Genomic DNA, 17,500 nt, shown 5'->3' with positions numbered 1-17,500 from the left:
TTTACAACCTCCCCACTCATAACTGTCTATTGACTTTCTATTTCTATAGATTTTGTGTGTGTGTGTGTGTGTGTGTGTGTGTGTGTGTGTGTGTGTGTGCGTGTGTGCGTGTGTGTGTGTGTGTGCGTGTGTGAGTGTGAGTTTGAGTATGAGCGTAAACTTGTGTGAGTGTGTGTGTGTGTGTGTGTGTGTGTGTGTGTGTGTGTCTATGTGAGCGTGTGTCTATGTGAGCGTGTGTCTATGTGAGCGTGTGTGTGTATTGGATAAACTCATTATTTGGACAAACTGGCATTACCGTGAGAGAAACATTGTTAGCTATCCTCTTTGAATGTGTGTGTGTGTGAGTGTGTATGTGTTTGTGTGTGTGTGAGAGAGCGAGAAACGTGTGTGTGTGTGTGTGTGTGTGTGAGAGAGAGAGAGAACGTGTTGTAATGTAATCACCATGCAACAACAATGCAACAATAGAACTAAGGGACAGTCGATACATACATGGTTGTTACAAGGTGGTTACTGTTTCCAGCTATTGTGACATGACAAACAAACGCTGTAATGCAAAGCAAAATAACTTTCTATGACATCATTATAGAAGTGTTTGACCAATTACGTACAACAAATTTGCCCATGGTTTATGCAGGTAAGGTAAATCTGTCTCCACAAATAACACCTGTCTCCAGTTTTAGATTTAACATTCTGCAGTTGTTTATGTATGGACTTTAATGTCATAACCTATTCAGACAACTAGAACTGCAACTGGTCATTTTACAGGTAGAACTCAACTCAGTAAAGAGCATTGGGAGAGAGAGGGGGGGGGATTGGGAGGGGGAGAGAGAGAGAGAGAGAGAGAGAGAGACAGAGAGAGAGAGAGAGAGAGAGAGAGAGAGAGAGAGAGAGAGAGAGAGAGAGAGAGAGAGACAGGCGAGAGGAAGACAAAGAGGAAAAAGGGGAGGGAGGGAGCAATTGGAAGGGGTGTCCATTTGTGCTGCTGGAGTTGGAGAAGTGTGGGGGTGTGTGTGTGTGTGTGTGTGTGTGTGTGTGTGTGTGTGTGTGTGTGTGTGTGTGTCTGTGTGTGTGTGCGACAACATTCCGGTCATTCCTTTAGCACTAAGCCGGCTGGACTGGGCAGCAGCACCAGTTACAGCTACACACGCACACACACACACACACACACACACACACACACACACACACACACACTCAGCTGAATCTCTATGAGAAACATGCTCTGTGCTCGCTGAGTATTGGACGCAATGTTCTGTGCTTCTCCGCTGCGCAATGCATGAAGAGACGAATGCATCAGCCATAGTGTCATGTTACCACTAAGCCTGACTGAGAGAGAGAGGGGGGAGAGAACGAGAGAGAAGAGAGAGAGAGGGTGAGAGAGAAAGGGGGGGGAGAATGAGAGAGAGAGAGAGAGAAGAGAGAGAGAGAGGGTGAGAGAGAGAAAGAGAAGTGAGAGAAAGGGAAGAGAGAGAGAGAGAGAGAGAGAGAGAGGGTGAGAGAGAGAAGGAGATGGAGAGAGCGAAATAGAGAGAAGATAGAGGGAGAGAGAGACAGACAGACAGACAGACAGACAGAGGGTAAAATGGGAGGAGAGAGGAGAAATAATGTGAGTTGACACACCTTTATTGTATTGGAATGTTACAACTGGTATATTGGTGCACAACAGCCTCATGGTCCGAACAAAAAATCCCCCCCTTCAACCTATCATCTCCAGAGAGAGAGAGAGAGAGAGAGAGAGAGAGAGAGAGAGAGAGAGAGAGAGAGAGAGAGAGAGAGAGAGAGAGAGAGAGAGAGAGAGAGAGAGAGAGAGAGAGAGAGAGAAGCTCACTCTCAACATTCACTGAAATATCTATACAGGTACGTATAATATATGTATACGTCTGATGAAATCATCAGAAACAGTGTACAGACCTCCTTGTGTTGTTTTTGCTTTGTTGCTTTAAGCTGCCTGCACACTACACACATGTTTTAATTCTTACGGTCAAATGTTCCATTGCTAGATGTGTGGCTTTCACAACTACTTGAACGTCGGGTATAAGTGGAATCAAATATGATTGATTAATTGAAGAATGACCCTTGACCCTTGACACCTTTGGAGAACTTTTCTCCCCAAATTCTGTCCCCGATTTGTCCCGAACTTCCTAGGAAAGCTATTGGTCGACTGCAAATGATACAGAACACAGCAGCAGGAGCCTTGACCAATACCAGATGGAGAGCACACATCACCCCAGTTTCTCTGCACTGGTTACCTGTTAGTTTTAGAATCGATTCTAAATTCTAGTTATTGTGAAGTCACAGTGGTGTTGGAGTTTTGTAACTTGGTCATGTCATAGAAGGCAGAAACCCCAATCTCCCAGCGGCTTGCATTGGAACTTATCGGTGATTGTGCTTTATATTAAAATGCCCAAGAGTTGCTCTGTTGCACTCTGTACTGTCAGCAAACGAATATCCATGGACTTTTTACATTTACATTTACATTTTTGGCATTTAGCAGACGCCTTATTCCAAAGCGACTTACAATCAATACATTTGAATACCAAGCATGTGAATCAGCAATCCACTATTCGTTGCAGGAAGAGTAATCTAGCTCGGGCCCGGGGCCACTGATAGAAGGAAAAACCTTCTCCCTATTATCGCCTTCTACTTTTTTTTTTTTTTTTTACTGGAGAAACTGAGAAACAGTACAAGGGGGGCAATAGAAGTTCTTAGGGACACAGTAGAGGGGAAAGCGGGTGTCTTTGGGAGACGTAGTGGTGAGGGTCAGAAGATGTCTCAGGAGGAGCAGTTAAGATGTAACCTGAAGAGATAGGTCTTCAGTCTACGACGGAAGATGGGTAGTGACTCTGCCGTTCTGACAGCCGTGGGGAGCTCATTCCACCAGCGGGGAGCCAGTGTTGTGAAGAGACGTGATCGGGCAGCCCGACTGCTGTGTAGAGGAGGTGGGGCCAGTCGGCCAGCCGAGGTGGAGGAGCGGAGTGAGCGGGCAGGGGTTTGGGGGGTTACCATTTCCTTCAGGTAGGCAGGGGCTGTCCCTTTAGCTGCCTGGTATGCAAGCACCAGGGTCTTGAATCTGATGCGAGCTGCTATCGGGAGCCAGTGCAGGGTGCGAAGGAGAGGGGTGACATGCGAGTATTTGGGAAGGTTGAATACCAGCCGGGCAGCAGCATTCTGGATGAGCTGCAGAGGTCTAATGGCTGAAGCGGGGAGCCCAGCCAGGAGTACATTGCAGTAGTCCAGGTGGGAGATGACCAGTGCCTGGGTCAAGAGTTGCGCTGCCTCTCTGGTGAGGAATGGTCGTATCCTTCTGATGTTGTAGAGGAAGAATCTGCAGGAGCGAGCCGTTGCTGCAATGTTCTCCGCACAGGATAGTCGGTTATCCAGGATCACTCCAAGGTTCTTGGCTGTCTGTGATGGAGAAGTCTTGGAGAGGGCAGGCTTTCCCGGGGATGAAGAGGAGCTCGGTCTTGTTAAGATTGAGCTTGAGATGGTGGTCAGCCATCCAAGTTGAAATGTCAGCGAGACATGGAATGGAATGGAATGGACTTTATTTGTCATTGCTACAGTACAGGTACCAAACAACGAAATTTAGGAGGGGTGGCTCCCCTGGTGTTAGGAAAGGAAAAAGAAAACACATTTTAGAAAAAGCATAGATGCATAAAATCACAAGAAGGTAAGGAGCTGGTTTACATCAATAAAGGCTATGTACACAATCCACTGTACTATACTGCACAGATAGTCAACTAGGGTTGTCATATTGCACAAAGAGTATTTTTTCACATTATATTAAAGTGTCACAGTTTGCAGGCTTGAAAATGTACATGTTTGTGCCTCAGCACTAGCTGCCATACAATCCGTCCGGACTGTCCTGGGCCCAGAACTTAGGCCTTTTCTGTGTTCAGGGCCTTGACGGCCCTGTGGTAGAAGCAGTCCTTCAGTCTGTTTGTCTTAGCGGCCGGGGTCCTGTACCTCCTGTTCGAGGGCAGCTTGACAAAGTGTACGTGCCCAGGGTGGGTCGGGTCCCTGGAGATCTTGGAGGCCCTCCTGAGACAGCGTGTGTTGTACAGCTCCTCCAGAGAGGGGAGCAGGGCGCCGGTGATCTTCTGTGCTGTTCTCACGACTCTCTGTAGCTCGTTTCTCTCCGCTGTTGTGCAGCTGTGGAACCAGTTGGAGATGCCGAAGGTGAGGATGCTCTCCACTGCGCCGTGGTAGAAGGCCACCAGTATCTCCTGCTTGTTGTGTTGTTTCCTGAGGCATCTCAGGGTGTATAGCCGCTGTTGTGCCCTCTTGATGGTGCCTTTAGTGTTGTCCTTCCAGGCCAGGTCATCCCGCATGTTGTGTCCCAGGAATCGGAGGGTTGAGACTCTCTCCACGCTCTCTCCGTCGATGAGCAGGGGCTGGATCTCGGACTTTTTCCTCCTGAAGTCTACGATGAATTCCTGGGTCTTTGACTTGTTTAGCAGCAGGTTGTTAACCTTGCACAGCTTGCTCAGTTGCTCTACCTCATCCCTGTACGCCGCCTCGTCCCCCCCCGAGATACATCCCACCACGGTGGTGTCGTCTGCAAACTTTACGATGTAGTTGCTGGGGTGGACGGGGGTGAAGTTGTGGGTGTAGAGGTTGTAGAGGATGGGGCTTAGCACGCAGCCCTGGGGTGACCCAGTGCTGAGGCTGAGGGCTGTGGAGGTGTGGGGGCCCACCCGCACCCTCTGGGGGCGGTCGGTCAGGAAGTCCTTGATCCACGCACATATAGAGTGTGATAGACCCAGGTCTAGTAGTTTGGTCACTAGCCTGTCTGGAAGGATGGTGTTGAAGGCGGAGCTGAAGTCCACGAAGAGCAGTCTCGCGTAGCTGTTTCCCCTCTCCAGGTGGGATAGAGTGGCGTGGAGAGTCGTCGCTATGGCGTCTTCTGTGGACCTGTGGGCTCTGTAGGCGAACTGGTATGGATCCAGGTTGGGCGGGAGGCGTGTGAGTATGTGGGCCCGGACTAGTTTCTCGAAGCACTTCATGATGATTGGTGTGAGTGCCACCGGGCGGTAGTCGTTTAGGCAGCTCACCGTGCTTTTCTTCGGGACTGGGATGATAGTTGAGGTTTTCAGGCAGGGTGGGACGGTGGCCTGGGACAGGGACTGGTTAAAGATGTTGGTGAAAACCCCGGCCAGCTGGTCGGCGCAGTCTCTCAGCACCCGTCCCAGGACGCCATCCGGCCCCGAGGCTTTCCTGGGGTCCACCGCCTTCAGTACGCGTCTCACCTCATGCTCTGTGAGGGTGAGGCTGCTGAGAGCTGGAGAGAGTGGTGTTTGTGTTGTGGTTACCTCCGTTCGCCCCTCGTCGAACCGGGCGTAGAAGGTGTTCAGCTTTCCCGCCAGCAGGGGGTCGTCCTCTGCGGCTGTGAGCCTGTTGGCTCTGAAGTTTGTCATCTGCTGAACCCCTGCCACATCCGCCTGGAGTCGTTGCTCAGGAGGCATTCCTCAATCTTCTCTCTGTGCTCTGCCTTGGCCGCTTTGATGCCGTGCTTTAGGTTGGCCCTGGTGGAGCTGTACAGCGGTGTGCGCTTCCCTGCGAAGAAGGCGTTGTCCCTCTCATTTATCAGTTTTTGGACCTTCCCAGTCATCCATGGCTTCGTGTTGGGGTAGACCCGGACCCGTTTGTCCACGGTGACTGAGTTGGTGCAGTTCACTATGTGGTTCAGAACCGACGACGTGTACTGTTCCAGGTCCTCATGCTCATATTCCTGCCATAGGGTGTCATTTAGGCAGATCTGCTGAGATACGGGTTGCCACGTGTACATCAGACGGGGGGTTGCCACGTGTACATCAGACGGGGGGAAGGACAGGAAGAGTTGAGTGTCGTCTGCGTAGCTGTGGTAGGAGAGCCCATGTGAAGAGATTACCGAGCCAAGAGACTTGGTGTAGAGGGAGAAAAGTAGGGGCCCTAGGACAGAACCCTGGGGTACCCCAGTGGAGAGGGTTCGTGGAGAAGATAGCGATTCTCTCCAGGTCACCTGGTAGGAGCGGCCCGCCAGGTAGGAAGAAAACCAGGAGTGTGCGGTGCCAGAGATGCCCAGGTCTGAGAGGATGGAGAGAAGGATCTGGTGATTGACTGTGTCGAAGGCAGCAGACAGGTCAAGGAGAATGAGAACAGAGGAGAGGGAGGAAGCTTGGGCAGAGTGGAGGGCTTCCGTGACAGCAAGGAGTTGGACTTGGGATTGTAAAGATGAAAAGATGAGCCCGCTGGCTACATGCAGTCAGGAGAACTTATCTGATGGAAACGTTCAATAGTAAATTATGCAAAGTAAACAAAATATCAACAGCGGGAGATTGAATCAGGTAACTGTAAATGTCTGGCCCTATCACCTCAGACCTTATCTAGCTGGTCTTAGACATGTACTAACATTCATCTGACCGACTTTTCTATATATCTCTTTATACGTAGCTATACCATGTTCCACCGGGAATATGCAAGATACATTTTCTATATATCTGTTTTCATGGGCTCCTGTGAGACATTTGTACAGTTGTCCAAGTCGGAGGCCATGTGCACGTAGCAGCTGTGTTATTCCTCCAGAATGTTAGCATTGTGAGGTCATAATAGACGGAATAATGACGGTCTTCAGGGGTTTCTCCTGTGATGTGTGTGGCTTACGGGGGACAGGGGAGGGCGTGTTCCGACCTGCCCTACGTCTACTTCCCATGTCTGCTCCAGTCTTCCTCTCTGTGTCCATGTCATTGTTTGCCCTCCAGCCAGGCGAAAAACACCTCACCATCTTCAATGGTCTGCAACACCTCTGAAAATCAATAAACAGCCATACAGATAAAGACATACCAAAACACACACAGCACACAGGCGTGCACGAATGCACACCCACACACACATGTACGCATGCGTACACACACACACACACACACACACACACACACACACAACACAACAGGTAGTCCAAGTAATTCATATCAGTGACCTGAGTAGTCTTGTGTGTGTATGTGTGGTGTATGTGTGTGTGTGTGTGTGTGTGCGTGTGTGTGTGTGTGTGTGTATGTGCGTGTGCGTGTGTTTATCAGTGTCAGTCAGTGAGTGTGTCAGCCAGGGAGGGAGAGACACCGGCAGCACATATGGCCAGAACAGTCGGAGATGGAACTCGGAACTCCCACATGACACAGCGGATAAAAATAAAGAGAGGGTGCTTGAGCTGAGGCCCAAACACAGCACAGAAATAAACCGCCTGCAGCCTGTGTGTGTGTGCGTGCGTGCGTGCGTGCGTGTGTACGTTTTTATATTTGTGGGAAGGTGGTGACGTGAGGTCACTCACATGAGGGTCTCAAGTCAGAACTGTAATATGGTTCATTCAGGGTGAGAAAAGAAACAAACATTTTAGATACCATTTTAATAAATAAATACATATTCAACATTTTAATTATAATAATCTAAGTTAAGTACTTCAATGCAATTGAATATGATTTCATATTCGTGCGGTGCAACGTTATACTTGGCTTGAACAGAACAGTATCAACCAGCCAGCCAGACATGAATCCCGCTCCTGATCCGTCGGGTGGCGGTAGCCCCCTGCTCCACTCCGTGTTTTGCGCGGCGCCGTCGGGGGCTACTCACAGCCCTCTAGCTGGTTTTTACTCAACTCTTGTCCTGATATCCCTCCGCTGGCATGGAGGAGGAGAGGACTTGATTATTGTGATGGTGGCAGCAGGCAGCAGCGACGAGCCAGAGAGATCACGGTGTCTGCTTTAGGATTTACTATCGTGTTCTCCTTATTCACACAACCGGGGCTCTCCGCGCAACCTCTTCCACTCTACCTACCGGGGGATTTTTACCGACCAAACCAATGAGATGCAAGTTCACGGAGAAACTCCGGAGCCCGTTCGGTTCAAACAGCAAAACTTTTTCTCTAAGGACATCAACACAATAAAACAACGGCGAGCCGCTCGCCGCGTCGGGAGGCTGGTGTGTGTAGTAGTGTGATGATCGCTGGTAGTAATATCCGGATGTTTCCAATGCAATGGAGTTAAAGGTTGTCTGGAGGCGGTGTTCGTGAATTCGTGACCGGCTTGCCCTGGCTTGGTCTTACACACTGTTGGGGGTATAATTGTTGTCTTGTTTTCAGGATCGGGAGTGCGGCGGTGTTATTTTTTTAAACAACTCTTTGAATGGTGGAACCACCGAGCACTGTCCCGACGGAGGGAAGGAGCAGCGACCACCGTTTGTTTATGGTGCTTTGAGTTGAATCCCCCCCTCTCTCATTTAGGCTCCCCTCTCCCCCCCCCTCCTGGAACATTGTGAAGACGAGTTAGAAGAGGGGTGCTTGGAGAAAAAGTTCTAAGTCCAAAATCACCAGCCTGCCTTTCGGTGGCTAGATGATGGGGGACTTTGCAACCCCCGCTGGCGCCAACGGCAGTAGTATTTGCATCAACAACAATGCGAGTGGTGGTGGGAACCCCAACAATGTGGGGGGCATACCGAAGCACAGCACGGTGGTCGAGCGTCTCCGGCAGAGGATCGAGGGCTGCCGGCGGCACCACGTCAACTGTGAGAACAGGTACCAGCAGGCCCACGCCGAGCAGCTGGAGCTGGAGCGCCGGGAGACGGTGAGCCTCTACCAGCGGAGTCTGGAGCAGAGGGCGAAGAAGTCCTCCTCGGCCAACAACAGTAAACAGCAGAACAAACAGCTGCAAGACCCCGATCAGGCTGCCTCCGCCGAGCAGAGGAGTAACACGCTCATAGCGGTAAGCACAAGTCACAGGCACGGTGGCACCCCAAAGCCCGTTTAGTTTGTTCTCCATACTTTTTTTTAACGCACTCTAGACACACAAGTTACGACCCCCCCCCCCCCCCCCTCCCTGAAAGTTGCCGACCCCCCCGTGTAAAGTTGGGCCACCGGTCGGTCGGTCGGTCGGTCTCCCGCTGTGGAAAGTTGTTGAACATTTTCACTACGCGCTGGGCTGGCGATTGGGTTTTTGCAACAGAGCACACTTTTAGTTTTCATAACACTAACAAGAGTGCCAACAAACCGCCCGTGTCGTGTGTACAAAAGAAAGACGCCAACTTTCTCCTCCTCGCTGCTTAAAATGTAATGTTGTTTGTTAGTTTTCGAAGATGACAATACCCAAAACAAGTTCCTTGGCTTTACTAACTAGGTAGTTCGTTTGTGCAAATGGTGCTTTGGCTTTTTTGTTGTTTGTTGGCAGTGAAAGCTAAACAAATTGTTAAACGTGACTGAAAGAAAGTTGTTTGATATTATTCTTTCGGGGACCCTAACTTGTAGGCGGGTGTCAGAAGAAGTTCACGCCAGTTCATTACTACTACATTGTTACGTGTATTTCGAAGCAACATTGTTTCCCATTGTGACGCGACAATCGACAACATTCTAAGCCAACAAGTTGCCTTTTAATTTTAATGTGGCCAATTTCGCAGCCGATCCCTTGTTGGGACTGTCTTGCCCACAGATATCCCCACAACACTGTCTTCCTAGATTGGGCTTATTTTACCCCCGTTGACACGGAAAGACAGTAGATGTGAGCGAGCCAAAAGACCGACGAGGCTAGACTATCGTGATCAGAAGATGTCTCTAAACTTTAAAGGGAGTGTAGGGGGGAGGGACGGAGGAGGGAATTATAAAAGCAGAACGATTAGTGACTCCCTGGGTGCACGTCGCTATCTCGTCCGTTTCTCCTCCTGCCTGTTGACCAGCAGTGTGTTTTGACAGGGCTAAACGGCTCATTAGACAGTGGCCCGCTACTGTAGGAATCACGAAACAAAGACTTGACAGAATCGCACTATTTGTCACTCCTCCTTGGGGTCGCGTTGAGTTGTTGAGCTACGGGTCCCCGCTTGAACCATGAGCTTCTGTTGAGACGATAAACCTAAGAGACTATTCTCTCTTCGCTTGTGGTGTGTGTGTGTGTGTGTGTGTGATCAACAACGACTATAGTCGGAATGCCGACATTGGCCCCCCATCTGTTGTTGCAGTTCCCCCCTTTGAAATGCTAAGTAGACTCTAGTTGGCGCTCCTCTCACATTTCTGAAGGCGACATAGGTAGCGAGCCCAGTGTAATAAGCCTGGTCGTTTTTCCAAGAGCCCCCCGTACACAGAGAGGCAGCGGTGATTGTGATAGAAAAAGACCTCCCACCGCTCCGTGTGGACATTAAACTGAACCGCCCATTAGCTGGTCGGCAACAAATGCTCCGAATCGAAGGATTACGGCTTAAAGACGCAGCGGCACATTTTCTCTCCTTTCTAAGTTCTCCTTTCTGTTCTCAAGAAGCGACGCCGCAGCTAGATGGCTGTATGCGGTCGTTCAGTAAAAAGCCAGCCTTGGGAAAAAAAAAAAAAATGCACCGTGTACCAACGTTGATCTAACACTTGAGACTGTAGGGTTGCGCCTGGCTTTCCAAGCTTGCTATGTACCCAGTCTAATCGTTTCTCAGACACACCCACGATGAGGCATGACAAACCTGTAATTATGGAAAATGTAACTATTAGAGCGAGGGAGTCCTTTGGATTTCATACCCGTTTTTTTTCTTCCCACCATTGCTGCTCAGATCCTTTCAATCTGAGGCAAACAGACTGTGCAGTAACATCCCACCACACCGAAGCAGATCTGGCCATCAAGGTTGAATCGATAATGAATAATGCTTATTAAGATGGGCGACAATCATCTTTATCATAGCTATTGTTTGTGTAAGTGGCAGGTCTGATCTCTGCGCTGTATACACGCAAACCTCATAATGTGGATGAATATGATATTGCATATGCCCCTCTCTCTCTCTCTCTTTTTCCTCGCACGCGATCTGCAGAGCATACTATTACAATCTCATAATTGTCTTGGCATGGTGTGTTCTCACACACAGATTTACCGTACCGTGTGTGTGTGTGTGTGTGTGTGTGTGTGTGTGTGTGTGAGAGAGAGTGAGAGAGAGAGAGAGAGTGTGAGAGAGAGAGCTGGTATGAAAGCCTGCCATGAGTTTGAGAACAGGAGTTCTGTCTCCTGTGTAGCTATACTGCGTTATATACATTGGTTATAAACAGTAGATATTACAACTAAACTCTATTAACTGAAGGTGGTATTAAATGTATAATAAGTTGTTTATAGATAATTCTCTACTTCTTCTTCTTCTCTAGGTTAATAGAGTATGGTGTTGTATGTGTGTGTATGCACAGACACTGTTCTGCTGGACACAGGACATGCAAGCGCTGCAGAAACACAGTAGCTCAGGCCAGAGTTTGTCTTTGGCTCTGCTTTTCTTTCCTTGGCATGCACCTCTGCAAGGAATGTCACACACACACACACACACACACACACACACACACACACACACACAGTTGTCCTGCTCTGGCAGAGAGGACGGCGTGTGGGCGGCTGAGTTTCATGAATCCTCCTCAGCTGAGGCCCTCCTCTCCTCCTCCCTTTCCTCTCCTCCTCCTTCTCCTCCTCCTCCCTTCCTTTCTCTCCTCTCCTCCCCTCCTCTCTGGTTTCAGCATTAGCAGTGCTTAAACGGTGTCGGTGGTGGTGGTGGTATGGTATTGTTAATGTAGTCTGGGACCAATGCCCAAGTGCTATATTTATCCCAGTGAGCTGGCATTGAGCTGGCACACACACTCACGCACGTACACACACACACACACAGATGGGCTCACACGGACGCACACACAGGCCACACATATCGTGACGTTGAGTTAGAGTAGGCCCACAGTTCTATGACGTAACGGACAGACACACACACGCAAGCAAGCCGTGTACGACTCACCACAACACTCTTGCTCACAACAAGGCTCATGTTTCTCTTTCTCTCCTCTCTGGATGTTTTTTTAATTTGGGGATGCTATGTGACCACATTCCCTTCCACCCACACATGTTCCGCAGTCTCGCACACGCTCAGTACAAGGCCATTGTTGTGTGTGTGTATGTATGTGTGTGTGTGTCTGTGTGTCTGTGTGTGTGTGGTACTAGTCATGGTCAAAGTATTGGATCCGAACCTTGAGCATTATCTGTCTCTTCAAGGCTCACAAGACCGATTCTGCTTGTGTCATCTCAACTATAGGTGTGTGTGTGTGTGTGTGTGTGTGTGTGTAGGACAGTTTGTGCTGTTGAAGTGGGTTGGACTTAACAGGCGTGAAAACACAGTCATGTTCATACTCCTTAGTACCCACTTGAAGACACTCTGTTCCTCTGGTGGTTCATGCCCTACCAACCAGATACGCACACTTACGAGAGAGTGTTCACACGTCAGGGCACACGCAAGTAGACATGTTTACATAGACACATATGCTCACACACACACACACACACACACACACACAGGAACACGCATCTATGCACATTCGCCTACATAAGGATGATCACAGGTACACACACACACACACACACACACACCTATGCACGCAGGTATGCATGTATGCACATTCGCCTACATAAGCATGAACACACACACACACACACACACACACAAAACCGTATACATGCATGCATGCACATTCACCACCCGCGTGCGGACATTCATTGGAAAAGAAGACCCCAGGGTAGTAACTAGGCTACACGGCAGTGTAGTCCAGCCTCTGAGAAGTAGTCACAGCATCACACAGAGAGACCATGATTGAAGCGGGGCTGTTTATGCCATGCTAGTGTCATTGCTGAAACAGGGCTGTTGTTAGCCATGCTAGTGTCGTTTGCTGTGAGTTCTGTTGGGTCTGGTCGCGTCGTGCAGCATCTGACAGGCAGCCGTGGCTACATTATTGATGCTTTGCTGGTGGGAAACCATCGCTGCTCTCGTCCCTCTCAATGAAACGATCACACACACACACACACACACACACACACACACACACAGTAACACACAGTTAATTATGAATGAGGTCGTTACCAGAGACGCCTAGGCCCACCGGGTTCCTCCACAACTGTGTGTGTGTGTAAGTGTGTGTACGTGTGTGTATGTGTGTGTGTGTGTGTACGTGCATGTGCATGAGAGAAGCTCTTCAGGAACTCGCATCAACTGCCATGATTGGACATCGTGAATGGGGCTTAATCTCTCCCTACTCTTCTCGGTCACACAATCTCTGACCTCTAACATGATTTCAACACACACGCACACTCACACAGACACAGAGAGCTGATCTATTGGTACAGCCCATAATACTAACGCTTACCGTTAACCTCTCAATGCCCTCTGTGCCTTTTTTATGATGTCAATACTATAACCAGTACACTACACACACACACACACACACACACACACACACACTGGTCTGTTGCCACACTGCGTAGCACATGGTGGAGTGTACACAGTTCACATAAGTACTGTGAAATGCTAACACTTTTTATGCGTGGTCCCCCTATTTTAGGGTACCCAAAAGTAATGGCATTGGCAATTGGCCTGACAGGTGTTGCTGGTAAGTCAGGTGTGCTCTGTCACATCATTTCTGCAGGCATAAGAGAGCCGTCGATGTGTAGTATTGACTCTAGGCCGTGGATTTTCCTTTTGGAGTTTGTTATTGGTGTCTGTCAACATGAGGACCAAACAGACATTATAAGGGTGACCAATCAGAAACATAAACCAACATTTTGGAACATCTTTAAAAAGAAACAAAAGCACTGATGAGCTCAGCACTCACAAACAGGCTGGTAGGTCATGGAAAACTTCCACAGTGGATGACTAAAGACTGCACACACCATAATTAAGAAAAAAACAAAGCAAAACAACCGTCCCACAGATCAGGAACACTCTCCGGGAGATAGGCGTGATTGAATGTGCCAGACACTACCATCCACAGAATACGTCACCAGACAAAATACAGACGCTTCACTGCAAGGTGCAATCAAACCACTGGAAAAAAAAAAAAGGTATTGTGGTAAGATGAATATTATAATGTACCAGAGTGATGGCAATAGGAAATGTGGTGGAAAATCTGGTGGAAATAAGGATCTGCCCAAGATTTACAGTATACCACCATATCTGTGAAACAAGAAACAAAAAACAAAAAAAACATGGTGCAGGGGATCTTAAGTTTGGGCATGTATAGCTGCCACTACAACTTACTAACTTGTCTTTGCTAATTGATGATGTAACTGCTGACAAGCAAATGCCTAAACATTTATTGGATGTACGCTACTTCATACAGTAAAACAATGACCCAACATATACATGGAAAGGTCTTGACTGGCCGATGTCGATCTTCTGATTTAAATCCAATTGAATATTTCCTGATGATGAGATTTTGGGCAAACACACCTCAAAACAAACAACAACTGAAGATGGCTTTGGCTGCAGTGCATTGTGGGCCTGGAGGTATTCCATGAGGGGAAAAGGAAAATCCAGGCTTATTTTCGATGAGTCTCGCGAGCCTAGATTTTCCTTTAGCGACTTTGATGGAATACCCCCCCCTGTTCTTGGTAATTAAGACGCTCTTAATGCTGATGAGGTCAAAATCCATATCTCAATAGTGACCTGAAATGATGAGTGCTCTGCATATTACTACCAGTGATTTGCTGTCAATCTAACTTGTTGAGACACAGTTAGAACATCATCTGAATTAATTTAGTTGTACGTTGTATTATTATGTATAATAATTATATAATTGTGCATTTTATATAAATAGTACATAGCGAATATAGTAACATTGACGGACATAATTGGTGTACCTGTACATAGCCTACTTTACATAAACCCATCTTAATCCCATCTTTAATATTGCCTTTAAATGAGTAAATAATTTAATTATGATTAAAGCACTTTGAGCTGGAATATTTGCAGGGAAAGTGCTATACAAATAAAAGTTATTATTATTACTGTAATTACTTTGAGTATTTAGTACTTATAGTAGGAAGCGCCAATGCTGTGTGTATATGTATGTATGTGTATATATATATACAGTATATATATATATATATATCAGTGTTTCCTCCAGGAATTTTTACAATGGTGGCGGATGGCCGTGACCGCGCGTGCAAACAACGATCTATATATATATAAACATTTTTTTTTCTCTAATCACAGCCAAAACTCAGGGCTTAAAGTACTCCGGCACAGTGCCGGATTTCCGGCGCGGGAGAAAAAAAAAACTGCAATTGCGGCATTGCGCCGACGTGGTGGCGGGGGCGCTGTTTCACAAATAACTTAGCTTTCGTGTTTGCTAGAGAAACAGCTGATAGTTGATGTTGACTGCTCAAGGAGAATACATATTTGAAAGTACAGAATGCCTGAGAGCCTTATATTGCATTATATTTTGAATGGCCATCTGGTGCCTGAATATTGTTTTTTCCTTTACATATATAATGACATTTCCACCATAAATTGATGGCGAAAGGGCACAAATTGGTGCATATCAATTAACCAGAATGCAAGAAATTAAGTGTTTGATGCTCGTTTAAGGACCCCCAGACAGCCCTGCTTCATGGGTCCCCCCCCGATGTCAAACACCACTGGTACCACCTCCGCCTCATTTTGACCCAGGAAAAACCCTGAGTAGTGACGGGAAGCCTTATGGGACGTGGTGCCAAGAAGGAGAATATAAGTGATAGTGGCTTAATAAGTAATCAGTTTGTTCTTTTAAAGACATGTATATATTTTATTCTGTATTGTTATAGTGATAGTGGCTTAATAAGTGATGCAATCAGTTTGGCCTTTTAAAGACATCTATTTATTTGTTTGTATTATTAAGTATAAAACAGTATTATGAATGAATGAATGAATGAATGGTCTTTATTGTCATTACAGTTTTTCCCAATTGCTAATACACAAAAGCCAATTCTCTAAACCAAATGACCAGTTCTCTAAACACATTTAATAAAACTAGCTCCCATTTGCCAAAACCATAAACACATTTCACATGAAGACACAATTCACAAAACACAATCCTCCTTTTCTCATAAATCTAAACACATTTTGTCTTGCTAAAACACAAGTTGCAAAAAACTCTGCTCAAAATGTCAAATTCTCAAATTAAAGCTCATGTGATGCAAAATGCTTGCCACAGTCAGCAAAATGTTAACACAATGAACACACCTGGCTTCATTCATTAAACATAACGACTCAAAATTTAAGACACTTGTTGCAAATGATTGTGGTGTGTGTGTGTGTGGTATAGTTCCATAAATAAATAAAAAAACATCACACCCTGAACATTGTTTTCAGTGAGTATTGTTGTGTGTAATGGATCCTCTGTAGTGTTTGCATTGAGTTGTGATACAGTACAGTATTGTACATGTTACGGTACATGTGGGAATACGGTAACATTTTTCAAACCTTTATTTACGTAAAACTCGATAGGACAACAGTGCAACAACTTCGCGGCTGAACTTTAGTAAAATTTCGGACATATGCCATTTAAAGGGGGGAAATAGATATCTAAAAATGCATGACTATCGTGCAAAATCTGCCTTACTGTAATGTAAAATATGTAATGTTAGATATAACGTTAAACAGGGAGCGCAGATTTATTTTTATGCATGACTATCATACAAAAAAAAACTAGGGTTAGGGTTAGGTGCTAGGGTTACAGTAAGGTTAGGGTTAGGATTAGGGGTAGGGTTTGAGTTTGAGTTTTGAAGAGAGAAGGTGTGGTTTTGCTTATGTAGCTTTAGAAAAGTGTGTTGTGTTTAGAGTTTTGGGGAAATGGAGGAAAGTTTTGTGAAATGTGTTTTAGCAATTGAGAAAAACTGTAATACAGTACAGGTACCATACAACGACATTTAGGAGGGGGGGCTCCCCTGGTGCTTGGAAAAAGACTAAAAACACGAGGGCCAAGGGTAAAATAAAAAAGGGAAAAGAGCTGGTTTACATAAATAAAGGCTATGTACACTATCTACTATACTACTATACTATACAATAAAACACTGTGCTGTACTCTATGCTATGCTATAAATATCCTAACTTTTCCTATATCTGAACCTTATGTACACAAGGGTTGTCATATTGCACATAGTATTGTTGCACATTCATTTAAAGTATTAATGCATTTTAACATTGAGACATATATTTTGTATTGACTATAAAATAGTATTAATGCATTTAAACATTGAGACAAGAAGCTGTCTTCTGTACCCGCTCTCCCAATATCTCAAACTGTGACCCCCCTCCCCAAGAAAAAGTTTCAGGCACAGGATTTTTTCCCACTTTAAGCCCTGAAAACTAGAGGATGGCCAAAAAAAATAAAATATGAATATACAGAATATAAACTTGTGACTGACAGTCACATACACACACACAAAGATCATCAGCTATAATATAATACGAAGTAGGCCTACATGAGCACAAAAGCGGCTAACGTTACTGATTAACTGTTTACTGTAGTGCAGAGAGATGGTAGTCGTAGGCGGCGTATCAAATGACAAAGCTAAACGTTTAATGATGGACATGAACGATTGTCAACAACACACAAGCAGTAAATAGAACAGTCTAAACAACTTGGGTACTACGGACGGAACAATAGTCTCAACCTATAGTTCCGTGCGTAAATTATGTCAACCCACCACATTACAGAAGTAAAATCACAGTCAGA

At 46.5% G+C, this 17,500-nt stretch overlaps 2 protein-coding genes across 2 annotated transcripts in view; one reads left to right on the top strand and one right to left on the bottom strand.

Moving 5' to 3' along the window:
- LOC308161248 (histone H3.2) overlaps positions 1–10,937 on the bottom strand; it is a gene marked incomplete at its 3' end in the record, with an annotated part of 174,362 nt that extends 163,425 nt beyond the window's left edge. The window contains exon 1 of the mRNA XM_080535235.1: positions 10,869–10,937. The remainder of the gene's footprint in view (positions 1–10,868) is intronic.
- The window catches only part of maml3 (mastermind-like transcriptional coactivator 3), a gene marked incomplete at both ends in the record, with an annotated part of 85,955 nt that continues 76,821 nt past the window's right edge, over positions 8,367–17,500 (top strand). Inside the window, one exon of the mRNA XM_080535227.1 lies at positions 8,367–8,732. Coding sequence (XP_080391353.1) covers positions 8,367–8,732 — 366 coding nt within the window. The remainder of the gene's footprint in view (positions 8,733–17,500) is intronic.

The sequence above is a fragment of the Nansenia antarctica genome (assembly GCF_963989245.1).
Source record: "Nansenia antarctica genome assembly, chromosome: 6".
Taxonomy (NCBI): Eukaryota; Metazoa; Chordata; class Actinopteri; order Argentiniformes; family Microstomatidae; genus Nansenia; species Nansenia antarctica.
This window is presented reverse-complemented; position numbering and strand designations above follow the sequence as displayed.